General features: G+C 52.6%; 9 protein-coding genes across 9 annotated transcripts; 4 read left to right on the forward strand and 5 right to left on the reverse strand.

Moving 5' to 3' along the window:
- Positions 1 to 83: 83 nt before the first annotated feature.
- Positions 84 to 1,743, reverse strand: J3458_012806 (uncharacterized protein). Its single transcript, XM_066120133.1, has 7 exons — positions 1,594 to 1,743; positions 1,438 to 1,516; positions 967 to 1,361; positions 839 to 896; positions 723 to 775; positions 549 to 671; positions 84 to 497 (listed from the first exon to the last, which is right to left on the reverse strand). The coding sequence occupies exons 1-7, from the start codon at positions 1,662 to 1,664 to the stop codon at positions 437 to 439; spliced, it is 840 nt and encodes a 279-aa protein (XP_065974768.1). The 5' UTR covers positions 1,665 to 1,743; the 3' UTR covers positions 84 to 436.
- A 164-nt stretch (positions 1,744 to 1,907) lies between these two features.
- On the reverse strand, positions 1,908 to 4,357 carry J3458_012807 (uncharacterized protein). Its single transcript, XM_066120134.1, has 2 exons — positions 2,956 to 4,357; positions 1,908 to 2,857 (listed from the first exon to the last, which is right to left on the reverse strand). The coding sequence occupies exons 1-2, from the start codon at positions 4,079 to 4,081 to the stop codon at positions 2,175 to 2,177; spliced, it is 1,809 nt and encodes a 602-aa protein (XP_065974769.1). The 5' UTR covers positions 4,082 to 4,357; the 3' UTR covers positions 1,908 to 2,174.
- A 1,312-nt stretch (positions 4,358 to 5,669) lies between these two features.
- On the reverse strand, positions 5,670 to 6,432 carry YOP1_1 (ER membrane protein DP1/Yop1; the record flags this gene model as incomplete). Its single annotated transcript, XM_007810584.1, has 4 exons — positions 5,670 to 5,790; positions 5,851 to 5,972; positions 6,061 to 6,276; positions 6,382 to 6,432. 4 exons carry the CDS (start codon positions 6,430 to 6,432, stop codon positions 5,670 to 5,672), a joined length of 510 nt encoding a protein of 169 aa, XP_007808775.1.
- Positions 6,433 to 8,664: 2,232 nt separating this feature from the next.
- On the forward strand, positions 8,665 to 12,912 carry J3458_012809 (uncharacterized protein). Its single transcript, XM_007810583.2, has 4 exons — positions 8,665 to 8,997; positions 9,128 to 9,755; positions 9,821 to 10,114; positions 10,178 to 12,912. Exons 1-4 carry the CDS (start codon positions 8,988 to 8,990, stop codon positions 11,679 to 11,681), a joined length of 2,436 nt encoding a protein of 811 aa, XP_007808774.2. The 5' UTR covers positions 8,665 to 8,987; the 3' UTR covers positions 11,682 to 12,912.
- Positions 12,913 to 13,128: 216 nt separating this feature from the next.
- J3458_012810 (uncharacterized protein) lies at positions 13,129 to 15,885 on the forward strand. The gene is made up of 6 exons (XM_066120135.1): positions 13,129 to 13,505; positions 13,576 to 13,595; positions 13,680 to 13,760; positions 13,856 to 14,186; positions 14,304 to 15,222; positions 15,346 to 15,885. The coding sequence occupies exons 1-6, from the start codon at positions 13,416 to 13,418 to the stop codon at positions 15,441 to 15,443; spliced, it is 1,539 nt and encodes a 512-aa protein (XP_065974770.1). The 5' UTR covers positions 13,129 to 13,415; the 3' UTR covers positions 15,444 to 15,885.
- A 388-nt stretch (positions 15,886 to 16,273) lies between these two features.
- Positions 16,274 to 19,140, forward strand: RCY1_1 (F-box protein: endocytic membrane traffic, recycling ReCYcling 1; the record flags this gene model as incomplete). The annotated part of the gene is made up of 2 exons (XM_007810581.2): positions 16,274 to 16,376; positions 16,463 to 19,140. The coding sequence occupies 2 exons, from the start codon at positions 16,274 to 16,276 to the stop codon at positions 19,138 to 19,140; spliced, it is 2,781 nt and encodes a 926-aa protein (XP_007808772.2).
- Positions 19,141 to 19,471: 331 nt separating this feature from the next.
- On the reverse strand, positions 19,472 to 20,749 carry KIN28_1 (TFIIH complex serine/threonine-protein kinase subunit kin28; the record flags this gene model as incomplete). The annotated part of the gene is made up of 2 exons (XM_007810580.2): positions 19,472 to 20,484; positions 20,539 to 20,749. The coding sequence occupies 2 exons, from the start codon at positions 20,747 to 20,749 to the stop codon at positions 19,472 to 19,474; spliced, it is 1,224 nt and encodes a 407-aa protein (XP_007808771.2).
- Positions 20,750 to 21,713: 964 nt separating this feature from the next.
- J3458_012813 (uncharacterized protein) lies at positions 21,714 to 22,724 on the forward strand (the record flags this gene model as incomplete). The annotated part of the gene is made up of 3 exons (XM_007810579.2): positions 21,714 to 21,743; positions 21,831 to 22,278; positions 22,399 to 22,724. 3 exons carry the CDS (start codon positions 21,714 to 21,716, stop codon positions 22,722 to 22,724), a joined length of 804 nt encoding a protein of 267 aa, XP_007808770.2.
- Positions 22,725 to 23,285: 561 nt separating this feature from the next.
- EIS1_1 (Eisosome assembly protein) lies at positions 23,286 to 26,105 on the reverse strand (the record flags this gene model as incomplete). Its single annotated transcript, XM_007810578.2, has 3 exons — positions 23,286 to 24,091; positions 24,150 to 25,682; positions 26,063 to 26,105. The coding sequence occupies 3 exons, from the start codon at positions 26,103 to 26,105 to the stop codon at positions 23,286 to 23,288; spliced, it is 2,382 nt and encodes a 793-aa protein (XP_007808769.2).
- Positions 26,106 to 26,347: the final 242 nt, after the last annotated feature.

Raw genomic sequence — 26,347 nt, forward strand, 5'->3', positions numbered from 1 at the left:
TGTAAAATAGTTTGATTATAAAAAGATTTACTTCCATCATCCATAATTCAATCTTTTGATAAATTTTTAATATATATTTTATATGATATTTAACTATCTATTTCTAATTAAAAAATCTATATAAAAGATCTCTTGCCTGTAAGAGTACCACTACACAGGCGGGCTCTTCACAATACAAATGTATTGTAGACTACTCCGTAGACGGTCTGCATCTCTATAGCAGATCTATGTCTTGTACTCGCAAACTCAGCCCCTGAGATATACAGGCCAACATTGCAGGATCCCAAGCTTTGCTAGCAGTTATTGCTACTCGTGCTTAATGAAAAGAGCATACTTCACTAATGAATCCACACGTAGAAAGACGGATACGGCAAACGCAAGTTAACGTATCTCGATAGCGATGTAACGACATCACTCGTCTGTGTTTGTGTTTGTGCTACCGCAATCCCCCCGCAACAAGGACCTCCTGCCCCGTCATGTACCCCGTTTTCGCAAACCTACCCAGCACATTAGCCCCGATACTTGCGAAAAGTCAAGTCTACACTTACAAGATGACGATATTGGCCACTTCTTCAGGCGCTCCTAGTCTATGGACGGGCACGCTGCTGGCAATAGCGAGACCCGGATCCGTCGACCTAAGTTCTTCCGGGTCGGTGTTGCTTTGCCAGGTGCTGTCTTTTGTTGGTAAGTATTCAACAGTGATAAGGAGAGGTAACACGCACGTTGCCTTTGGCGTGGGAATCATGCCTGTGGCGCCTATCATGGCGGGTTGGACCTAGATGAGATGTTGTGAGTTTCGATGTAGGCGGCATGGAAGAGCTGGACAGGGAAAACTCACAATATTGACTGTGATGCCTTCGGGGGCCAGGATCGTCGCCAGATTCAATCCCATTGACCTGCGGGGGCAAAACACTCAGCACCACGACTGCTCCAAGCCACCAGTTATAGGACACTCACTACACTCACGTCATGGCCCCTTTGCTCGCTGCATAATGACACCCGTTGATGCCCCCTCCCCTGCTTGCGATGCTGCCCACCAGAATCACCCGCCCCCAGCCTTGGTCCCTCATGCCCGGTAGGCACGCCTTGGTGACGACAAACTGGCTCCGCGCGTTAATCTCCAATGTGAGGTCCCAATCGTCTTCCTCAATGTCCTTGATGTCTCTGATGCGGCGGCCTGTGCCGGCATTAGCGACTAGGATGGAGATGGCCTTGTGTCTGGCGCTGATGGCTGGGTTGGACAGGACGTTGGGGACCAGTAGGCGGGTGGCTTCGCGAGAGGAGAGGTCTGCGCGGGCCGTGCTAAATAGTTGCTTCGGATGAAGCCGTTGGAGTTCTTTTACGAGGGTGTCTGCTTTTTCCTGGGCTCGTTTTTAGTTTTGTCTTCTTTTCTCTTCATCTTGCTGTCGTGGTCCGACAGGCCGAGGTGGTCTGTACTTGGCTGGATGAGTAGTGAAGGACAACATCACATCCTTCTGCGGCGAGGTTTTTGGCACACGCTGACCCGATGCCTCCGCTGGTGTTATTGCATGGCAAGTTAGTATCCGGATGCTTTTGTTCGGGTGCATGTACGGGCAGGATGGGATAGCTAACGTTGCGCCGGTGACTAATGCCAGGCGGCCGTGGACGGTGTTGTCCACCGCCTGGAGAGAAAGTGTTTTCATTGTCGAGGCTAGCTGTGGCTGGAGGAGCAGGTTTGTATTCCGAATCAGATTTGATACGACTGAGAATTAAAGATATAACCTGTGAATACGATGAATGAAGCTCGCTCGTGAACCATGGCCTAGCGTGAACCCCACTGGGTACCACGGACGAGTGAGGGGCTTTTGGAGGGGCTTCGGCATTTGGAAGCCGGGCGGCCGCCCGTCAAGTCGCACGACGCTTGAAATCAGCGTAGTTTTTTGCGTGCTGTATAGACTAAAATGGCAGATAGCCAAGCGTTCAGCTGCCGGGCCCATAGGTGCACAGCGTCGTCTAAGTAATATCGTGAGGAAATTTGAAGGCTATGTGATTAATTCTGACCCGATACCACCAATGTCCACCAGAAGCTTGGTCTATAAATCCAAAAAGTAGAAGAAAGGAACCCAAAATCGCTCAACGCCGCCAAATGAATTTTATAACCCTGCCAGATGGACATGCTATGTTCGTCCAATAATCCTCCTCAATTATCCCACTTACAAAAGACTCGATAATGACAATACACCCGCCAAAAACATCAGATTGGGTATAAATGCTGCCGCTCCATTGACGGGGGTTCGCGCCTCGCCTGGATAATTGCATGACACAGTGGAGTTGTCGTTATCTCGTTTTCCGTAGCTCACGTTGAAAGCGTACATGCCCTCTTGTGGACACTTGAAGCCAATCTTTGACGGGCAGCTCTGAACCACTTGATAGCAAATGTCTTCGCAGGGCATAATTTCCCTGTACGGTCCGGGCTGAATATCCGTGTCGATGAATGCATTTCGTGACGCATTCTGAGATGGCACCAGTGCCAAATTCGTTCGGATATCATCGGGTAACATTGTGCCGTTGGGAAAAGGCTGGCCGACGTTGCGGATAACGCTGAACCGTGACTCGCCCTGGAAGTCTTCGCATCGTGGGATACTGACGGTGCAGAGCCATCGCTTGTACGCATTTTTGCAATCGTCGCACGTTCTAGCCAGCGAGTACCTCGAGGTCCGATCCGTCTCGCATTGTATTTGCATCATGACTTTAAGAAAGTTGTCGTACATTCTCTTGGCATAGTTATCATAAGCCTTTGCCAGCTCTGTGTTGTTGTATTTTCCGTCATTTCCAGGCACCGCATATTGAATTTCGTCACAGAATTCCAAGTCTGTCACCACTTTGCAATTCGGTGCTGCAAGATTGTTAGCAATCTGGTCCTTTGGGATTGTGCACGAAAATCGCGACATAAGGACGAAAGACGGGCCAAAGATGACAAGTATTTCAACTTACCGGCGTTGGTCTGAAATGATGTTTCCTGGAAAACAATGCTACCCGGGTTCGTTGGAACATCACTACCGCCTATCTGTCGCTTTGAATTTACAGTAACATTAGCGGGCTTTACCAATACGCCGCTGTAGGCCGACGTCGCGTTGAGTCCCACAACATAGAACTGCTGCTTTGGTAGCCCTCCTGGTCCTCGAAGTGTCATGGCCGTCTTAACCATGGCATTATTCTTCGCGTTGCCCTGGTTATTAGAGCCAATGAGAGCGTTCTTCTGGAAACCGCATGCTGAACGGCGCATCCCATCCAACGACGTTGTATCTTTGCCGCTGACGTATAGCTGATAGGGAGGATCCTCGCTCATTACGTGTCTAAGGTTGCTGACGTCGTCGGTGAGATTTCGCGTCACAAGCAGGGCCGAGGTTGAGTCACTATCCATCCACAGAAGCTCTGCACCGCCACTTGCTTCATATCGGTGAAAATATGTGATATTCGAAGCCGCTATTTCAAAGTTGTAAGTCCCCTCGAAATCATCGGACAGCTTGGGGGCGTAGATTGCAACATAGACATCATTGGTCGAGTTGATGCTAAAAGCGACGGCGCCTTCCGTGAAGACTTTGGAGGTAAATCCTTTGGCTTCGACGCCATTGGCCGTGCTTGTAATCTGGGGGCATCCTGCGTCGGTATCGTTTGATACGAACAAGGTCAACTGTCCGGGGGACATGGCCTTCTTGCCCGCCTTGATCGTTGGTTGTAAACATGTGTTTGCTGATATGTAGATTTTACTGTTGCCTCGACCATCCCCTAACGAACCCTTCTTGACAATGTAGCATGTTGGTTGGGAGCCCGGGCCGACATTCAATCCCAAGGGCCTGTTGTTCTCGAGTGGCGTAACATCTTGGGCCCGTCCGAGTATGCTGCGGGTGAAAAGTCTAAATATTGGTTCGTACGACGAGGTCTGCAATTCGGTTCTGTCGGTATCGAGAATGGCCAGATCCATCCACGAGGATGAGTCGAGAGGTAGCTCAGCGGCGAGAGCTCCTTTGGGCGACGATAGCAATAAATACAATGCCACCACACAAAGCGTAGCGGTCAGCGACGCGACAAGGCGCGATTGTAAAGGGCTCAGCTGCATATTGGCTACAAGCCCACCCGGGGAGTCGCCGTGCGATAGTCTGCTGCTTGTCAGAGCGAGCTTGTCGTAAGGATTCAATGATGCTGGTCGTAAGCCGCTGGATTATTCTACGGCGGAAAGCGCTGACAGCTGAAGCAATGAATGCATGGGACTACAGTCGGCGGTGCACCCAATGTCAGTGGCGCTCAATCATAATTGAATTGCCATCCAATGCGAGGACATGGGTGGTCAAGTCGGATTGACAATGAGAGAGAAGAGAAGAGACGGCAAGCAGAGGGCAGTAAGCGAATGCGCTGGTCGTTAGATGAGGTTGAAGCGGTTTCACAACGGCCGCATCAGCACGACCCACTTGCCGCTACACGCTGGACGAGGTATCAACACTGGGGTCGGGTGTTGGTCGGCTTCTAAAGTTGGCATTGAGGCCTCATGCGCCATGTCTATCGGTGGCGTATTGTCGTCGCTTCCAGGGAGAGCCGGGTCGCCTACAGCAGGAGGTAGCTGGTACACCCGCGCTGCACATGTCAGCACCGGAGCTCAATGGCGCCTGGGAATTTCAAAAGGAAGCGCTGGGCAGTGGCCCCTGTGGCGGGCCACTGGGCTAATACAGGGACCCGGTGGTGCTGGCGCTCAGCAAGCCACTCCGTCTACTTATTAAGTCAAGTAGTGCTGCCACTTGACCTGACAGAGCCCATTGGCCCAGATGGCCGCCCGACGTGAGTAGTACCAGACTACTCCGTACTTGACTACACTCGAGCAACCGCGAACCAGATCGATCAGGGGTTACTGTTGCACAGCACCCAGCCCATGTTCTGCGATTCCTTAGTTGCGACGTCACGTGTGTCAACCCCCATCGCCGCCAGATCACCCGGGCAGCAATGTATGAAATTGGGTGTTCATCGCTGATGGAAGACAACGTAATGAAGAGCCAGCTGTCTACCTAGGTAGGTGTTAATCCATGGACAAGGCGGTCGCAAATAAACGAGGCTGACTGGGATTCCTGAACTACTAGCTGCCGCCAGCTGCAATCACAAGTTAAGCTCCTTGCATTTGCATCTGCCTCCCTCTCTTCCCGAGGTAGGCCAATGCGCAAAGGCACACCTGGCTGGCAGGGTAAGTAGTAGAAACAAGTTTTCAAAGCAGCTCAATTCACCACGAAATCGTAAACCTAATCCCAAATAGCAATAACGGAGACAAGTAATACATGCGCCATACATTCAGATCCAATCATAGAATTTCCGACGAAATCTATCATCGCCGTCGAGAAAACTCCGTTCCGTTGCCCTGGCAAGCCCCCGCCCCCACAGCTATTCGTCATCAGGCAGGTCTTATCATCATGATAGCTCGCCTGTAGTCGAAGGCGCGAGTCTTGCCAGTCATTACCACCAGTTTTTTTTAGCGCGCGCGAGCGTGTGTTTTTGTCCGTTCATCGTGCTCTACATTCATCATCTTGTCGCTTATCATGCGTCATCGCCTTCAGTGAACGCCACCAGCACTGTCCCTAAACAGTGCGCAGCTACGAAACTCCCGTCTACGCAGGTAAATGGGAGGCGTCACTGATAGATTGCACAGCGAGTAGTTGGCCCGAGACTTAGTCAGACTTGTCAAGACCACCAGTCTTGGAGCGCAAACCAGCAGAGGTTGAGGCGGGCTGCTGGAAGTATCGGCTGAGAGTGGGGACCATGAAAGATCGGAAGATGATCTCGGCACCACTGGGAAATGGTAGTTGGTATTTGGAACGTTTCTCTTTTTCCGCTGGGTGTTTGACTTACCGGAACATGGGCAGAGAAAGCCACAGGAGGAAAACAAACTTGAAAACAAAGTAGAAAGGGAACCAGTAGACAATGTTGAAGAAGCTCTCAATAACAGTGAAGCATGAGAAGACAACCCAGTACTATAAAGACAAGCAATAACAGTTAGCTTTTTAACCCTCACGAGGGCCAACGCTCATTCAAGGACAGGAGCCAAGGAGACATGCGTACAGTCAGCCACTGGGTGTCATCGTCCTTGGTGGTGGTGAAAAGAGCTTGGAGAGAGTAGTAACCCGGGATGACGAAGCCAGCGAAATTGGTGAGAAGCTGGCCACCGAGATTGAAGATGATGAGGAAGAAGTAGAGAGCGGCGACTCCAATGACGGCATACGCCTTCGGGACACCAGCCTGCTTCTCGAGGTTGTTCAGCGCAGGGTACTTGGAGAGCTACACAGTTTAGGCGGAAGCAGGCGCCTCAGGTTAGCACATCTCGAACAATGCAAATAAAGTCATAGTGATTTCGATTAGACACGTGCTCAGCGGTACACGAACCTCCTTGTCCAAGCTGCTGAGGTAATTCTGGGCCTTTTCCTGGGCAGACATTTTGAAGCTATTGTTTCCTGTCGGATGTTCGGATCTGATGGCGCGAGTGCAGTAGCTGCGACTGTATCACTGAAGGGAGAGCAAGAGGATGGGTTGGGGTCGAAAATGAGTGGTGTGTGAAGGGTGGAAGTTGGAAAAGGTGTCCTGTTCCAAGTCGAAGCCGCTACTAAAGTATGCGAAAATGTGGACGAGTTCTTTGTATGTGGGGAGGACATCGGGAAGCACCCAACTCAACTGCTCCCAAACAAGTTGCTGGTCCAGCGCAAGTGTACACCTGGCCCAGTGCCAGGTACATGTAGCGAATTTGGTCCAATGTTACCACCAGTGGAGCTGCTTATGTACCTACAGAGTACCTAAGATGGGGTTTCCATGCTGAAGGCCTAGACTAGGGCGTTCCCAGGTACTCGGTTCGACAACCACCCACCCCAAGTCTATAACGAGCACGACAGAGAGCTACACGACAGCTCAGCTTGACTCCCTTTTAATAGACATCGAACGGGCAGCAATTTGAGAGACCCGTCGACCCGAGGGGCGCCGTCGTCGGTGGCTTGTGCCCTTGGGCAAGCTTTTGGGAAGGGCAGGGCCCAATTTTTTGAACGGCACCTGCGGCCACGGCATGTGCAGCTGTAATCAAATGACAGAGCTCAAGTGCTCAGTCACACCTGGATGGCACGGCCAGTGGCGGGAGTTGGTGGGCCGGGCATGGCTTTGACCAGTTCCGTGTAGACAATTAGTTGCAAAAGCAATGATTCGTCTTTTTCGCCTTTGTCAAGAAGCCACACCATTCCGGACTCATGTGCAGCCCTGGTCTGCACCAGACGTTCACGTTCCAATGCTCGTAGCTTGGCTGCTTGGCTCACCAAGGCTAATGAACTAGTAAAGGTCAATTGACAGGAGTCTAGAAATATCGCAGAGACAAGCATCGGAACGCTTGGAAGCAGGAGAGGCAAGATAACGTTTTTGGTCTCTCCGTCCTAGGTATTGAAACTCAAGCTGCCAGCTGCTGCCAATCCTTTGCTTCTCTTGTCCTTGTGTAGTTACCTAGGTCATACAGGAATGCCATCCACCCGTCGCCCATAAGTGATACTGCTCCTACCGTACCATCATCAATTGATACATACCTTCGACACGCTGAATTACCTGGTGCCTGGGTAACCCAGGTCTCGGTCATTCTTGGTCAGATAAATACCAACTGTGGACGGTCAAGCTTATGTACCACGAGTTTGCTCTGATGAAGCAGCGTGTGCACAGAGAACTACAAATCTATTCCCGAGCGCCCCTTGACATCTGCCAATTTCGAAAGTTCCCTGTGTCCATGCATATCTTGAACATGTCAAGTGCATGTCCAGGTATGCGGGTAGAAACAGGTTCAGTCGATCCTGGTCTAACTTGGGCGGACGGTCCCAGTCGTCAATCTACCTTGGGCATGTCTCCAAAGAGTGCAACAAGAGGACGGAGATGATTGTTAGTCATGTACGCAGTACCCCCAATCTCAACTTCCTTCTCAACCCTTGGCAAGTCACATAGATGAACCATCAAAGGGCTCGAGCAAGGCCGGCACTCTCAGGTGATTGAGGCCCACTAGTCGCCATCATACGAGCATCAGTCTGGTAGCCTCCCGATTTCTTCATCTTGCTGGCTCACTTGCTCACTCATCCATTCACACAGTCACTCATTCCAAGCCGCCGTACACGCATGCTATGGGCCGCTGGGAAACCACGGTAGATCCTCCATGTCGTACTGTCTTACCTGCAAGGTACGGTGCATTGGTGTCTTAAGCCCATGACGATAGGTTTCCGGTGATGGCACATCGCCCAGCTCTCCTAAGCCCTAGATGTCAAGATTTCGGGCTCCAGCTCCGTAGATCGGTAAAACACAGAAAGAAAGAAGCTAGAGGCCACATGGGTCGCCAAAATGCCCTGGAACGGGTGAGCCAACAGTGTGCCAAAACCGGCCTTGGCTGCTGGATCTGAGTCAAGCAGTCAAGTCCAGTTGATGGCCCTGGTGATGTCAGTTGATGCTGGAATCTCGGTAATTAATCTGCGAGCTTGCTTACCTAAACCTGCGGCCCAGGTTTGTTTTGGTGCGGCTGGTGCACCCCACCCCAGCTGCAGCTCAGGCTGTGGTTGGCCCGTGGCATGCGTCTTGTTTGGACAAGCGGGACGCTCCTGCCTTCTTGCCTCCATCCCTCCTACGCTTGCCCGCCGCCCGCTTTTTTTGTTTTTCCCATGCTTTTTTCCCTCCTCCCCCCGTTGGCCTCGCAACAGAAAACAACACCAACAAACAGCTGCAAGTCTGCATCAGCGGCGAACCACGAGGCGCGCACATTCAGACAACCAGCGGCATTGCATCTCTGCGCCCGACTGTTGCGGCATTGCGCCTATTCGTTCTTCCTCCTCGTGCTCTTCTTCTTCTTGGACTTTTTGGACGTCCACTTGTTCCCGTCGACCGCAACTCTGCCGGACCACTCATTTACTCTTCGACCCAACAGCCAATGTTTGTTGTTCGGTAGCCCACCTCACAACACTGTTGCATAACACACCACACCACACACCATGGAGCAAGGTATGTCTTCTGCCACGGGCTGCACTTTGTTTTAAAACAACACCCAAATAAAGAAAATAATGTCGATTGCTCTTGGACGTGCGTGGCGGGAACTTTTTCTGACTACCTCTTTTCCTTTCCTCGTTACTAGACAACCCACCGGCGCGCGCTGCCGTCAAATCGAGGAAGCGTCCACAATCCCGCGCCTCGACCACGTCTGTTCACAGCGCCGCAACACAACCTACCATGGACCAGTCGGCCTTCGCGGACTCATCAGCCATGTACGCCGGTCAATGGATTCCAAATGACCATGGTCATGGAAAGGACATGGGCCCCGGCCCGCAAATGTCGCCGGAAGACATGATCCTCCAAGCCGCCACCCATATGCAGACGGCAAACCACGACTTCTCGATGGACGGGTCCATGGGAGCCGGGATGGCTCACCCTCATCACCACCACATCCCTTATCAGCAGCAACAGCATACCATGACAAGACATCCTCTTCCCGCCGAGCAGTACGTTGCCGCCAACGCAAGCTTCACTGAAGGAGAAAGCCAGATGCTCGACCGTGATGACAACGAGGATGGCGATTCCATGTCCGGACCTGTCGGAGCCGCAAAGCCTGCTGCCACTCGATCCAGCGCCAATAACGAACTCGAAATGAGACAACTTTTCACTGCAAACCGCCATCGTAAGCTTCAAGACGTCGCTGGCGAGCTTCATGGTAATGAGCGAGGTCCCAATTCGGAGCGCACCCGTCAGGTTTTTGCCATGTTATGGTAGGCATACAAATACGAACAAGGGGGCTAGCACATAATACACAAGGCTAATACTGGCAAAACAGGATCAATTCTGTCTGTTCCAAAGGGAAAGGCTCGGTACCCCGTGGCCGCGTATACGCGAACTATGCCTCACGGTGTGCCACTGAGAGAATCACGGTCCTGAACCCTGCTAGCTTCGGAAAACTGGTCCGCGTTCTCTTCCCTGGCCTCAAGACCCGTCGTCTTGGTGTTCGTGGAGAATCCAAATATCATTATGTCAACTTTTCTCTTGTTGATGACCAACCAGACTTGAGGGAGTCGCAACCACCTGCTCCCAGACCGCTTCCCGAAGCCAAGAGTCTCTCCCAAAGTTTCAAGTACGTGGCGCAACGTCCCTCAATTTTGCCCGCCCGAAAATTAATCTAACGTTGGTAACTTAGCACTTCCGTCCAGGGCAATAGCAATACTGCAAGTCGTGGCTCCCTGCCCTCGCCGCAAGAGGCTAGCCAAAGCCAGAAAAGCCCTGATCCAGCTAAATCCTCCAGCAGATCTCATAGTCTGTACAACCAGCCTGACTTGGCCAGTATCGATAATATCCGAAATACCTCAACCAAGACGGAACTTGAGCTCTCATTCCTGCCTGCCGATAGTGGTCCAGTGGACCAGCATGACGTTCTTGCCCTTCCAGCCATTGAGCTATATCTTCCTCAGGGGACAGACCCCGATGCTGCCAAGTCATTGTCTGCACTGTATCGTTCACATTGCACATCACTAGTAGAATGCATCCGGTACTGCAGAGAGAAGACATTCTTCCACCTATACACATCTTTCCAGGGCACTTTGACTATGCCAGTCCAAAAATTGTTTGGGCATGCTGCCATAGCACCGTGGATTGAGGGATGTGATTACGTTTTATATCAACGCATGATGAGCATCATTTCCGGGCTGACCCTTCAAGTAGTCCCCAAGCCAGTTCTTGACACCCTGCGCAACATTTCGGAGAGACTAGTGCCACATATTCGCGAGTCTTTTCAGGGACAGCCCCAGCATGTTCTATCGGCTAAGGAGGCACCCGCCGCCCTCTTTTCTGGCCTGATAGACCGAGCTCTGCGAGTCAACTTGACAGCACATGCAGCAGCAAACATGCTGTCGAACCCTGCCAACAGGGACCAAATGTATGTTGACTGGATTACCATGATTCGCGCCAGGAAGGTTGCCGAGTGTGTGCCAACTCGTGGCATGGACGACGTGGTAGACATTCTAGTAACAGAGATGAGAGACCTTCTTGATCCCGTCAATGTTCCGTGGGAGGTCGAATGTCTGACAATATACGGGGATGTGGTAACCCGAAGCGGCAGACAAACCGATGATGGCAGTGGAGCAAACTCGACGGGCCAGAATGTTCTGGAGAGATGGGTCAACTTCCTGCAGAATCTGCCAAACAGATTCCCATATGCTTCACACACAGATATTGTGTGGTGTGTTGAGCGGGTTGGAACCTCTGTCATGCGCGACCTCACGCTTGCTCAAGGAAAGAGTTTCGGCTCTTGGTGGGTGACGAAAACTTGGGTTGACGAGATGGTCTGCTTCTTGGCAGAGCAGGGTGGTTTTATGAAACAGAAGCCTCGCACCCAGCAAGCCACAAACACATCTACCAACACTGAGACGGCAGAGAAGGAGTCTAGCCGCCAAAACTCACGGTGCAGCAGCGGCAGTGACGAATTGAACCTATCTAATGTGTCTCAGTCACAACCTGGAAGGGCTCCGTTTCCTCCACCACCAAACAACCAAGCAACACTAGGTGTAAGCGGTGGAGATCCTCACGACGACAGCGGGATTGGTATCCGAACACCAGAAGAAGAGTTCCCAATGGACAAGTTTTCTTTTACGGGAGCTGAAAATGTCGGCATGACTGCAGAGTTGACAACTGGGGCGAGTTTATAGGGATATTCAAGAACGGCGCAAATCATCGGTGGCAGGCATTGGGGCGGCGTTTGGCTAATGGTTTGGGAGGGGGTTGATTTCAATACCCACTTATTGTTTTTTGGCAACGGGACAAAAATTAATCAAGAGATGATTGGGATAATGACGGGACGAAGTCATGACAGCTTGTGACTCGGCTGAACAGGGGAGGGTGCTCGAGAACCCTGAATGGTCCGAGACTTGGCCAGGCGAGGGTGCGTCTGTTTCCGAACTTTCAGCAAGAGACGGGATTGTTTACCAGAATCTGAGCTATGTTTTTTGTTATTGGTTTTTTACAGTATTCCACGAAGCAGGTGTCCGTGGGTGTTGGACTCTATTGCTCGAACTGTACGTATATATCGGTTGGCAGTTGTTGGCTTCATGCTGGTTATAGTGTTGTATACATGCAATACATTTTACGGTTTTTGCATGTTTCTTGACAACATTTGATACGTTTCTGGGCAGCTGGATTTGGGTCATGTTGGTTAATACTTGCTAATAACGAACTCACTGCCAGCTTCCTTGGACCGGTGGCCAGTCGGATTTGTTTGCTTCGTTGCGAGTTGATGTGTCATCAATTTCGTCCACTTTCGACCGCAACAGCACTCCAGATGTGAATTATGTCCGAGTGGTGATGATTTATTGTACATCGGCGAAGAAGCTTCCTGCGACAACTCCGATCAAAGGCGCAACGGGGGACACGAAGGAGGTCCATGTCGAACAGGGCATCACTCGGCGGGTATAAGCAATATGAATGAGCGGTACCTGGCTTTGCTCAAGAGACTACTTTGAAGCTTATTTTATTGATGGCCACAGCCGGCATGTTCAAAACCACGAGCCTGCTGTGGGGTGCTGAAGACAGTTGTTTGGACGCCCGAGATATTTTTGGCTGCCACTATTTGTCGAGGCTCGGCGTGGGCCAGTGGGGTCAACACATTGCGCCATCGAGGATTGGTTAGTAAAACAATAATATCCCTTGATTTGATTGGGTGGAGGGAGGCACAAGAATTTCGCATGGCTTCTTGAGGCTTGTATTCTGGATGCGATGGACGCTGTAGAGGCGTTTGGAGGTGATTTGGTTGCGAGTCGGCGGGTTGGCACCAAGGCTGCCTTGCACATGTGATGGCATGACCCTTTTATACGAGGGTATTCAGCTGTTTTGCAAGACGGATTTTCGGAAGAAACAAGTGGGTTTTCGAGGTGTGAAATTGGGTATCTGGACAACTGGATAGGAGTGATGTGATGTGAATAGAATCATGACTGATATGGGGTGCTGCCGATTCTCGGCGGACTCCCCACGTGACATCGGCCGAAGCCATGTTGAATATCGAGTGTGGTTTACCGAGCATTCGTCGCGGTCGGAAGGAGCGAAGATGTCCCTTGCTCCACTGCGCCTGTCGCCAAGCCTCCCAGTTTGCCTGGTAACTAACTAGCGCAGAGCCGTCGTTATTACTCACTCACTTGCTCTCTTCATTTTTCGAAGCCTCGCCATCTTTTTGCATTCGAAGGAAAGAACACTTATATCGGCATATACATACTTTTTAGCGCTGTTGCATTGTTTAAATCTTCTCTTGAATGCAACTGTCCATTGCTTGTATGTGTCGATCGCCAATTGGTGCCTGATAGTCCCGACCAATTTTTTTTCTTCTGGTGGTCCGGTTCCGGCTCTTCAACGTTCGACTTCGCCGCGGGGGAGGATAGCAGGAATCAGGCACGATGGTGAGCTCGACATATAGCAATGCGTCGGATAAGGGCTGGATAGTCCAGAAATTTGGGGGTACGAGCGTCGGCAAGTTTCCTGATAAGGCATGTGGTTATTTTCCTGAGTAGCGGTTTTACAACGCCACTGTTTGACCTATACTAATCTTGGAGACAGATTGCTCGCGATATCGTCAAGTATGTTGGGTGAACCGCCAGCAATCAGTGGCTCTCCTCTTTTTGGGGGGCCGTCTGGTAATTGAGAGCTAACTGTTTGAGCAGGACAAGCTTGTTAAAGAATCGTGTTGTTGTGGTATGCTCTGCGAGGAGTACGGGAAAGAAGGCCGAGGGCACCACCAGCCGGTGAGTCAACGTCGAGGCTCTTGCCACTGCACTCTGTTCTCACAGTGGCTTTCAACTTTTTTAAAAGGGTCCAATTGCTAAGCTTGCGCCTACAGGCTACTTGCAGTCTATAAAATTTTGAAGGAGGTTGGACTGGCCTATGCCACATGTTCACCAGAGGAACAAGTCGCCCTCATTGAGCAGGCTAATGGACTCATCACGGACATTTGCAACGACCACGTTTTTGCAGCAGAGGCCTACATCCAAGATCCCAGTTTAAGAGAATCTCTTGCCCGCAAAATTGAGGCTCAGTGCCAGGAGCTCATTGAATATATTCTGGCGGCCAAACGCTTCAATCTCGAAATCAACTCAAGAGCCAAAGACCGCGTCATTAGCTTTGGCGAGAAACTGGCTTGTTTATACATGACGGTTCTCCTGCAGGATGTTGTACGTGTTTTTTTTTTTTTTTGCTCCGGCTCTTCCCTCCTACTTTTCCTTCGACCTCTATTCTAGCCTGATATCACATGCTAATATGCAGGCCCATTTCGGGCCGTAACCTCACAGGGAGTTGATGCAGAATATGTTGATTTATGCGACATTCTACACTATGATGCTTCGGCACCTGTGGATTCCAGCTTTTACAAGGCTGTCTCTGCTGCTTTCGCGAGGAAACTTGACGCATGCGGCACTCGGGTACCCGTCGTGACGGGCTTTTTCGGCAACGTTCCCGGCAGTCTTATTGATGGCGATATCGGACGCGGGTACACGGATTTGTGTGCAGGGTTGTGTGCAGTTGGCCTCAAGGCGGAGGAACTTCAGATTTGGAAAGAAGTTGATGGCATCTTTACGGCAGATCCATCCAAGGTTCCAACAGCACGGCTTTTGTCATCGATTACGCCGTCCGAGGCTGCCGAATTGACGTTCTACGGGTCAGAGGTTATTCACCACCTTACTATGGATCAGGTCATCCGCGCTCAGCCCCCTATACCTATCCGCATCAAGAATGTCAAGAATCCACGTGGCAACGGTACCATTGTAGTTCCTAATCCCGTTCTTTCGGCAAGTCACCAGCTGCTTCGCAGTTCTCCGTCAGAGGCACAGTCTGTTAAGACTCCTAAGCGACCTACAGCTGTTACCATCAAGGATCACATCAGCGTCATAAACGTTCACTCCAACAAGCGCTCCATCTCACACGGTTTTTTTGCTCGGGTCTTCTCCATTCTCGACAAGTATGCCATCTCAGTCGATCTTATCTCCACGTCCGAGGTTCATGTCTCGCTGGCGATTCACTCTGGTAGCACACGCGTTGACAACTTTGCCAATGCGAAGCAGAGCCTGGCTGAATGCGGCGAAGTCAGTGTCTTGTCTAACATGGCGATTCTCAGTCTTGTTGGCGCGGATATGAAGAATATGATTGGTGTTGCTGGCAAAATGTTCTCTACGCTCGGTGAGCATAACGTCAACTTGGAAATGATATCTCAAGGTAAGCAACTGTCTGGTGTACTCCGACATTTACGGTCCGTGCTGTGAAGCAAAAGGGCCAGCAACATTATGCTTGACCGCAATGGCGATTTACTTTTTGTTGCTAACGCAGGTTTTACTGTAGGCGCGAGCGAAATAAATATCTCATGTGTCATCGAGGCGCGGGACGCCACGCGGGCTATGAATGTCTTACACACACACTTGTTCACGTTTCTCGAATGAGGCCGCACTTATAGTCATGATGTCAAGTAAAGTATGTGTAGGGCAGATGAATTGTCCAGCGACTTCTCACTAAGAGGTTCGGAGAGTGTGGCCATTGCATCACGTTAGGAATAATGGCCAGAAAGGGACTACAAATGTCAAGGTAGTATGGTCGGCTATTGATCAATTGATTACGGTGGTGGGGTCTGCTATTTATACAAGGGGCTTGTCGGCATATCTGCTTTCTGGCGAGTGGACATTTGCGTTGGATAAATCATATTGGGAGTTTCGGGGGCAAAGGTTCATAAAATTATAGACACACATGCGCACATTTGAACCTGTATGAGAACTGGAGTGACGGTTTACTGTGTATCATACAACCGTATTCATCAACCCAAGTTACAGACCAAGAGAGACTAAATAGCCGTAAAGCTGAATATATACGGTGGCAATTTCAATATTCAATGTTCACATGTGCCATTTAGCGTGGAATATGAACAAAGGGGACACTCCAAATCCTGGTTCAGGGTAACAAGTTGGGCGATTGTTACGTCACAACAGCTGTCCGGCCCGTGGGGTCGTAATAATGAGGGGCCACAGCTCTCTGACAGGCTGCCTCGAACAGGGGGCCTGTCAACCTCAATTCCAAACCGCGGTTTGGCATTGAAGAACGTGGCGACTTACCTCTTAATTGCATCTCCCGGCAGAGTTCAAATATTTCCTGGGCCACACGAGGCCAACACGATCATGCGGGTCTGTCATACCCGGAGAATATAGCGGGTGCTTGTAGCTCTTCTCTCCACGCCCATCTGAGCAGCCTCGCCCCCTCGGCTCGAGTCTCATCCACCGACATGATGAACAGGCACAAGGCTGCCGGTGTTCCCAAGGGCGCCGGCATCCTGAATGCCCTGAAGGCAATGGAGATGATTGATGTGAAATCAAAGCTCCCTGCTGGTATGAAGCCCTGCTGTCCAAGCTAGGATACTGAGCTGGTGTTGCATGCTGTTTTGGGGGGGCTAATGCTTGTGAGAAACGTTTAGAGATTTTCAACCACGTTCTCGATTATTTACCAATCGCCGACCAGCTACGCGTGGCACGAACGTCTCGTAAATTACAAGAAATGGTGTACGACGACACAAGATGGGTGTCGCGGCTAAAGAGCATGAATTGCTGGGACGAAAGAGAAGCAAGGAGGCGGTTTGAAGAGTCTCTGCGTAAGAGGAGAGAGGCTGCGAAGAGGGCTTCACAAGCTGCAGCTGCTCAAGTGGGGGGTGCGACCAGAGGCCAGCTACAAGCAACGACATTGTTTGACGCGTCTGTCGAAGAGCAGAAGCGCAGAAGGGCCGTGTCTGAGCTGCGAGACGGGTTTGAGACGCTGAGTGTTGCCGGTGGCGGAGTTGCTTCAGGGAACGACGTGCCCCAGGACTCGGATGCTTATCTGGAGGTGTTTAAGAATGCGAAGAGCATACGAGGCGCCGCGAGGCAAGAGTACGGCAAGATATACGGCGCCCTGGCACCGTTTTATCTGGACATTGTCAAAGCCAAGACGCACGCTGATCCCATTGTGTTCAAGGCTTTCCGTGATCCGGAACGACAGGCACAAATGCTGGCGAACTTGCTGCGGTTCGCAAAGAGCGACTGGTCGTCGGGGTGTGACGAGAGGGAACAAAAGCTCATTAATATGATGGGGTTGTTTGAAAGCGCGGTACTACGAGAGTTTGAGCAGGGCTATGAATTCTGGGACGTGGATGGGCGCATGAAGCGGTATGCGCATGTCTTGCACACGTTGAGTGGTGCAAGGGGCGGCATCGACTTGTTCATTCACAAGCATCCCATTTTCAGCGATCGCGAGTTGACGCTGAACCCGGTAGAGTGTCTGAACGGTGTCGCGGTAGATGAAATCTCATTAGAGCCGTCACGGAGGTTCTTTGGCGTGTTGTTGGCCAAGGTCAATGAACAGGCCGGTGTTATTGATCGCATCTTTCCGAATGCAAATGAGGTGTTTTGGGAATTTGTCGACAAGGTGAGAGAGGATGTCATCATGGAGTACACCACGCCGCTTTTTGACGAGAGCCACGAAAGAAGCATATCAGCGTATTTGAAAGCCATTTCTGGTGTCTTCGAGCAGTCCATGCGCTTCTTTCAATCGCTGACGCCGCCGCCGCCGCCGAAGGAGGTGAAGGACACTGAAGCAGATGATGTCTTGTTTTTGAAAGCTAAAGAGCTCTCGCTGAAACTGTTTGAACCACATCTCGATCTATACCTGCAGGAAGAGCTGGACTTCTTCACCAAGCATGCGGAAATGGTGGTATCGCAGTGGGAGAAGAAGCTGTCCGAGGAGGACTCGTCCCTCGAGTCATTTTATATGGCCAATGTGAATCGGTCTGCTGAAAAGTCAGACTTTTTGAGCTCCTTCAAAAAGGTGGTCATGATGCCGGTCACGGTGCTGCCCAGTTTCCCCATGGGCTCGCCATTTGCGACGGCGAAGCCGACTGCGTCTACCTCCACGTCTGCGGCGGGGAATGCCTCGACGGCTGTGACACCAATGCCCTCGCGGCCGGAAACACCGGGTGTTGGTGGGCGGGCTAGTCCTATGCCCGGGTCAGGCAAGGCACCTACCGATGAGCTGGCGGCCAAGGCAGCCATCATGGCGTCGAAACTCGAGGGCATCAAGTCCCTCTGCAGCATCGAGGTGGCCCTGAACCTGGTGCATCTGGCGAAGACCAGTCTGGGCCGAGCAGCAGTCTTGATTCCCCTCGGGGGGCAGGTCGGCGGCGAAGCAAAGGAGCAATGCGCGACCATGTTCGTCGTGCTGCTCCGTATCCTAGGCCAACGACACGTCAGGAGCGGCTTTGAAACCGCCGTGAGCCACCTGTCCAACTACAATCCACGGGACGTAAGCGACCACAGCCAAAAGGGCGTGGCGCCGCTAGTCACCTTCATCGAGCTCGTCAACGTGGGCGACCTGATATCGCAGATGATTGACGTCTTTTACGAACAGCAGCTGGCGGCGCCGAAAATCGCAGACAAGAACGACTTCTTGGACCCGGCCAGCTTGGCCAAGAAGAAGTTTGAGCAGATGCTCGACGAGAGCGTCGCGGCCGGTCTCAACAAGGGCATCGACGTGCTCATGGACGAGGTGGAATACCTGCAGTCCACCACGCAGCTCCCGACCGACTACAACCCGCGTCCCGTGTCTGCGCTCTCGGCGGTGTCGGCGCCGGCTCTCCCCAACGCGGCGGCGTCGGAACCGGACATTGGTCCGACACAGACGGCCCGGCGCATCGTCCAGCTCGTCTCGTCGCACACGAGCATGCTCCTCGGCACCACGGACAAGGCCATGCTGGACGTGTTCAACGGCGAAGTCGGCCTGCGTCTCTTCACGGCGATATGCAAACACCTCAAGCGGCAGCGCATCTCGACCGACGGCGCCATCAAGCTGATTGCCGACATGAACCTGTACGCAGACTACGTACGCGGGCTGAAGCACCCGGATCTGGTGGCGTATTTCGCGGCGCTCCGGGAGCTGAGCCAGATCTATCTGATTGACGCGACGCACGCCAAGGACATGGCGGCGGTGATTGCGGACGGCGACCGGTTCGGCGGCGTGTTCAGGGCCGAGGAGGTGTACGAGTATGCGCAGAGGAGGGCCGACTGGTACCAGGTGAAGCGGAGCGTGGAGAGGGCCATGTACGGCATGGACTGTGTGCTAATGTGACCGAGTGGACATGTAACTATACACTACGTAACTTTGTGCGTCTGGTCTCCAAGAATAATATATTTTACACCGGGGTGGTAAATCCACTGCTGGGGGAAAAGAAAAAGAGGAAGGGATAGATGGCTAGATGTCGGGACGTAATATGTGCCTTGAATATGAACTACCTGCTTCCCTAAACGCCAGTACCCAATGCTACCTGTTTGTTTTTTCCGCGAAACCCAAATTTTTCTTGAGAAAAAAAAAAGGAGAACAGAAGAAATACAATATATATCCTCACCCTCCTTTCCCCCGTCGGGCCGGAGCGAAATCCATCGTCATAGAGATGATACGGTTAGCGCGCTCCAAAATCCAACTTTCTCGCAACCTTGGCACCCCTGTCGTCGTCCACGACGCCAGGTCTCCTCTTCAGGTCGGCGCCAATCCTCTCCTCGGCACCGGTCGTTTTCCGCGGCAGGTCCTGCTTCCTGGTGGGCTTGGGCTCGGAATGCCACCACTTGTGGAGGAGCATTTCGCGGGCGGTGATGCGCCTCTTGGGGTCGAGCGCGAGGGTCTTCATGAGGAGGTCGACGCCGTCGGAGCCGACGGTGCCGAAGCGCATCTCGTACCAGTCCTTGGCGTGGACCGGGTGCTGGCCGGGGACGGTGTACTCGGGCAGCTTGGTGACGCCGGGCCAGTTGTCGTCGGTCGGGGTGCCAATGGCCTCGCAAATCATCTTGATCTGGTCGAGCTCGTTGCTGCCCGGGAGGAAGGGGGCGCGCATGACGAGCTCGGCGAAGACGGTGCCGACGGACCAGACGTCGACGGCGCCCGAGTAGTGCCTGGCGCCAAAGAGGAGCTCGGGCGGGCGGTACCAGCGCGTGATGACGTTGGACGTCATGTTCTGGTGCGGGTCGGCGAAGCTGCGGGCCAGGCCAAAGTCGGCGAGCTTGACCTCGCCGTCGGCGGCGATGAGCAGGTTGTTGGGCTTGATGTCGCGGTGCAGGACGAAGTTCTCGTGGCAGAACCACACGGCGCGGGTGAGCATGCCCATCCAGGCCTTGATGTCGGCGGCGCCGTAGCGCACGCGGTCCGTGTCGCGGATGAGCATCTCCAGGTCGCCGAGCGGCAGGTACTCGAGCACCAGGTTGAGGTTCTGGTCCTTGGAGGAGAAGACGGACAGGAGGGAGATGATGTTGGGGTGGTGGAGCTCCTGGAGGTGCTTGAGCTCGCGCACGGCGTCGGGCGCCATGCCCTCGGTGTATTCCTTTTGGATCTTGATCTTTTTGATGGCGACGAGCGTCGAGGGCTTGGAGCGGAGGTGGCCCAGGAAGACGATGGCGTAGGTGCCTTCGCCTAGCTTCTTGCCTGGGAAGAGTTAGACCTCTCGAGGTGAGTATGGGCGGGAGGCGAGATGGTTACCCTTTGCGTATTTCCGCTTCTCTTCCTCATTCATCTGCTCCGAGAGGTCCAGAGTGGGAGGAAGCGTCGGCGCGGATGTTGGGGCGGGCGCCGCGGATGGTTTCGCTGTGCCATTGGATGAGGTTGGTGGTCCTGAAGCGAGGTTCTTGAGCGGCGAGGCCAAGGTGCGCACTTGCTCTTGAGTGACGGTGACGACGGGAGAGAGAGCCATGTTAGTAGTCCTGGGAGGGGCGGCGTCGATGGCGGGGAGCGCAAGGACCGGGTCGGCGCAGCTTCAGAACATGGATGCTGAGTGTGATGTATTATGTATGGCGGCAGGCGGTCGACATGTGAAGTGGCAGATGTGCCAATGGGCGCCGATGAAACGGTCGGTGATGAGGTCGGTGAGAATGTGTGGTTGTTGGAGTTGCGGTTGGAGCACTTGAGCTTATCTTATCAATTGATGGTGTGCGGAACTTGGCGAGGTTGCGAGTTGGAGCTGCTTGGAGCAAGCAAGGCGCCACCAAAGAGACGATATAGAAAAAAAAAGGAATCAAGGCACCGACAGGCCGTTTGAGTTGCGCCTCAAGCCATCAGTGCTTTTCGTCCAGGCACAACGGCTGCAACGGGTCGACTATGACGACGGCGCGCGACCTGTGGAAGCGCCCCCAAATGCAAAAGGGCGAGGCGGTGTTTTTGCCCCGTTCCCCTGATTCGCAACGACGTCGTCTTTGTCTCTTCTCGCAGTCAGGCTACGGACAAGCTATGCCAGTGCGACGGCGCCGATGCCGACAACTAGGCCGGCACTCAACTCGCATTGATCTTGTGTCTAGTACGTCATCGCCCGGCCATAGCGGACCCGCGTAAACCCCGAAAATCCAACCCGTCGACGTCTCACCAAGTCACCACCATGTCGCACGCTCTATGCAATATTCCCATTCAAATACCCTCATCGTAAACCTTGAAGACTCAGTTGCGCAGTCGGCCTAGCATAGCCCGCTAGCCTTGCTGTCAACACCGTCTCTTTCTTCCGCATCCTAGCCATGGGGCTGTATATCCAGTGACACAATATATGTACCAATTGCCAATACCACCGTCTACTTCCCAACGACAAAGTATTCTTATTTACACAGTCTCCTGACATATATTCACCATCCGTCTTTCCATCAGTCACGGAAAACCAGCCTCATCACACCATGGCGGCACGCGGCCTCTTTTCGTACTGGGTACCGTTGCTCCTCCTCCTCCTCAGTCAACATCCAAACCGCCATCACACACACACGCACACACACCAACTAACCAACCGAGAATAGCTGCTCCCCGTCTTCTCATCCCTGGTATGGCTAGGCATGCTCCTCGGCATGCTCCTCCACTGGATCGTCGACACAAACCGCCGCATCTACCCGTCCATGGAGCGCGGCGGCACAATAGCCTACATCAGCGACATTGGCGCGCAAAAGCTCAAGCCGCTCTTCATTGCCGGCTCCGCCGTCACCGTCGTCCTCCTCGACCTGGCCTTCTTCGCCGAGCGCTGGCTGCGGCACCGCGGCCGCCTGGTGCGCAACCAGTCGTCCGGCGAGCGCGCCCTGGTCTGGCTGAGCATCTTCTTCGCCCTCGTCGGCGCCGCCGGCCTCATCCTGCTGTCCATCTTTGATACCTGGCGGCACAAGAAGCTGCACGACATCTTTCTGCTCCTGTTCATTGGCGGCTACTGGCTCTCTGCCGTCTTTATCTGCTGGGAGTATCAGCGGTTGGGCATCAGTACGTCTTCTCCCTCTGTCCCCCCCTCTCTACACATAGACATTCTCTTTAAACTTTGAAAATCATTTCATTTCATTTTTTAACCTCTTTTTCTTTCCGCCTCAACTAACGGCGTCGTAGAAAACCGGCAGCATCGCATCCTCCGTTCATCCTTTTGGATCAAGCTGGCATTTATCCTGGTCGAGCTCGTCCTGGCCATTGTCTTCGTCTCGACCACCTTCACCCACAACAACAACGTCGCCGCCGTCTTCGAATGGGTCATTGCCTTTATTTTTACCTTTTACGTCGCCTCTTTTATTATTGACCTCAAGCCAGCTATATACACAAAGAGCCACGCGGCGAGGTTTGAGAAGACGCATCAGATGGAGGATGGACTCGATGTAAACGGGCGCAATGGCCTGGGCGGGTATGGCTTTGTGGCTGATCGGACTGCTGCCCATTTTTGAGACCAATCCAAGACAATATTTAATGCAGAGAAAAATAGAGAAGAGAAAAAAAAAAAGAGAGAGAGAACAAGGGACACGCCAGGCGTATTCGAAACATGGGGGGTAGAAATAGATACGGAATTACCTATGTGATGGAGATATCCTGTGGCATCTCTGCCATGGAACAAGTGTGAGTGTGGCGACAAGTGGGCGTGACGATCTGCCCTCTCTTTATTGGGCTTGACTTTTGGACATGGAGAATAATGGCGGAATATGTAAATAATGAGACTATTTGACTTTGACCGAAGTATTCAACCTGGTACATATACAACCATAGCCACATGTGCATATATCCTCACGCCCAAGCTAGTCATTCCAACGTATCAAAACAACAGAGGCCGTGTTACACAAAAAAGGCATCTCGCAGTTGCCATCAAAAGCGTCATCATCCTGCTGCGTAATCCCCATCAGCAAATACTTGACATACTTCACTCATTACATTACCTATACCCAAGCCATCAGTTACCGCTTTCGTTCACACACCACTTACACGGCACGTACAAGATTGTTGATACAGACATCTTATTGATCCATTTCTTCCCGGAATCGAGAGTCACGAGTCGGACTGCTGGTGTTGCGAAGGGAAGGGTCCTCAATAGGCCGAGGAGGATCCAGGCTGGCTTTCCGGCTTGGTCGCTCCTCTTCCTCAACACCCTTTCCCTTGTTCTTTGCCTCGTCCCTGAGCTCAAGTTCCTCCTCCAACGGAGTGCTGATCGGGCTCACCGGGCTCACACCTTGAGAGTCCCTCTTTGCTTCTGCGTGAGCAGGTTCCTTGGCCGCTTCGTGCTCGGTTTCGTGCTCCTCACCAGACTTGCCAGCCAGGGCCACCTCGTGCATGCTTGCGGATGGGTTTTCGATGCTCGCCGCGGTGCCATCGCCAGCGTGATCTTTCATAGAGGCACCGCCAAAGAAGCTCCTCCGCTTTTTATCTTGCTCTCCGATAGACTTGCCGCGAGAAAATCGATTCTTGATCCAGCCCTTGACCTTTGCAGTGGGGGAGGTTGATCCCTCAGCCTTGTGCTGGGGCGAGTCGGATGCCTCGACAATTGTTTCAACGGCAGGACCGCTGCCAGTCGAGCCGAGTTCTTGAGCAGTCTCCCCGCGAGTTTCCTCCTCGCGCCCGGCCTGATTTTCGTCTGCTTCTTGCGTATGTTCACCCTGGTGAGGACTCGAAGTAGTTGCTGCAGCTAATCCATGCTTCGACCTACGTTTCTCCTCCTTTGCTTGGCGCTTCTGCTCAGCTTTGGTAGCCTTCTCTTCATCTTTCCGCGCCTTTTCTTCCATTTTCTCCTGGAGCTTCTTGGCCTTTTCTTCTTGTTTCTCTTGCTCTGTTGAGTTCTGTCAGCAAAACGAATACAATAAGATCGCGAGAGCAAATATCAATACCTTTGTCCTTCTTAGCAATTTCCTTAACTTCGCGATCCCGAGCCTTCTCCTTCTCTGCTTGCTCCCGTCTTGCTTGTTCCTCCATTTTGAGCACCTCTTGTCTCTCACGCTCCGTCTCAGCTTTGTCATTGATATCATCAAGCACAGGCTGGATCTTCTTAGACGCAATAGCGTTGACCTGTTCTTGTGTCATAAACATGCCACCTCCGAGGTCAATCTTGCCCTCGGAATCATCCGTTCGTGCTTCGTGTTGGGCTTGGGCAGCCTTCTGAGCTTTGGCTTCCCAGTCAGTGATCAGAGTGGGATTTGCTCTGCCAGTTTCTTGATACACCTTCTCGTCCATGCCGTGCAATTGGGCCTTGACGTTGCGTTGCGCTGCCGCGAGAAGAGCCTCACGATCTTTGTGTCTCTTTTCCTTGTCAACTTGCGATAACTTGCTGGAAAACATGGACATTTGCTCGCGAATCTTCTCGGATTTCTGTCTATCGTCCAAGTCCTCATCGCTATGCGAGCCCCGTCGTCCCCATTTACGCGACATGGAAAAGCGGTGTTTCGGGTTGCTCGCCTTTTCGTTTCCATAGTACTCCTGAAACTCCCGGCTTTGGTGATACTCATCGTGAAGCTTAGCGATGCGTGCTTGGGCTTGCTTATAGGCGGCATCTTGAAGGTTCATATATTGATTAGGTTGAGACGCCCCGGAGCCTTGTCCGGGTGCGTCCTTGGGCTGGTCGGCCCCGAGTTGCTGTCCGGCGTACATCTTCTTTGCCATTTCAACTGCAGATTGATGAATTTTCTCGTTGTAAGTGCGCTCGTCAACCTCGGGCTTCACAGGAGGATGTGAGGTGAACATGTTTCGTGTCATGGTCGTAACAGAAACAGCTCCGACCTCTTCCACGCCTGGCTTAGCCGTCATGGACTGCCGGTGAGCCAAAGTAGCACCGTTAAGAGCGCTAGCGGCAGCACTAGCTTCTGAAGCCTGAACGTCCGCTAGGCCAGTGGATGAGAGGGGACGTCTCATGGCTCCCTTGGCGGCGACTAGGGACTTGTCCCCCGGAGGAGTATGAGGTCGTCGCGGCTTCCTCATAGACTGAGATCGATTCTCGTTGAATGCCTGTGTAGCCGCCGAGCTACCATGAGCCAGGCTCAGAGGCTCTGCCGACGCTGGCCTGTTCGCATGAAAAGCCTGGGTCGCTGCAGAGTTTCCCCATGTATCTTGTGAGGGCCCAGACGTAGTGGTATCGGTCTTCTTGAGAGCTGCACTGGCAGAGCCAACAGCAAGAAGCGCAGCCTTGTGGCCGTCTGACTGGGTTGCCGGTTCCCATTGCGGCGCCATTTTGTAGTCCTTGGCCAGAACGGCGGCGGCGGAAGCTGAAGACGAGGGATCAGGCTTCCAGAGATTGATGGGTTTCTGGTTTGACCAGCCGAGCGATGCAGCGGCGCTGGCTGCAGCGCCGTCGGGAGCCAACCCTGACGACGGGAAGCTTGGTAAGCTGCGAGGATCGGCGTACTTGATTCGACCTGTTTTGTTCTGGACTGTGACTCGGGAAGAATGTGAAAGTCAGCAACCAGTTTAGATTTGGGTGTCAACAACCTGGGGGTGGAGTTTCGTAGAGGGTGTGCGCAACAGAAAAGAAGGCAAGAGCAAGGTAACGTAAAGTGAGAGCGTGAAGATTTGAGAATGTGAGAGCAACACAAGGCATTGTGCGGAAGGAGCTAAAAAAAACCAGGGTCCCAGTGCGGAAGCTGCGGCCGAGCCCATGGATAATAGCTTCGGCTTAAATGCATTGGTCTGGAAAGTTTGCTACCAACAAACTCACGTCACGCTGCTCAGCGTCACTTGCGTAGCTTTCTCTCCCTCTCCCTCTGCCTCTCCCATTTGTTTTCCTCTCTCTCTCGCTGTTTGATTGACTCACTTGTGGGAGGCGCTTGTTGCGCGGGAGTCTCTGTGGTGGCCATAGCTTCGTGACTGTTGGTACCACAATTGTGGCGTCGAGCTAACTTCAATGATAGGCTCTTTGAGCTGCACCGGGTATCGCGTCTGTCAACGCTCAATGACGGACCGCTTTGCGTGACGATGGAAAAGCGTTCGGATATTTCTTTTGCGGTCTTGGCTGATCAAACAACAATAGACCTTTGCCAGATGCTGTCTTGCGATTGGTTTCGGGTGCTTCCGACTGTGCGTTGGTGTTCGTATACGC

This window comes from Metarhizium acridum, assembly GCF_019434415.1.
Source record: "Metarhizium acridum strain ARSEF 324 chromosome Unknown scaffold_272, whole genome shotgun sequence".
NCBI classification, from domain to species: Eukaryota; Fungi; Ascomycota; class Sordariomycetes; order Hypocreales; family Clavicipitaceae; genus Metarhizium; species Metarhizium acridum.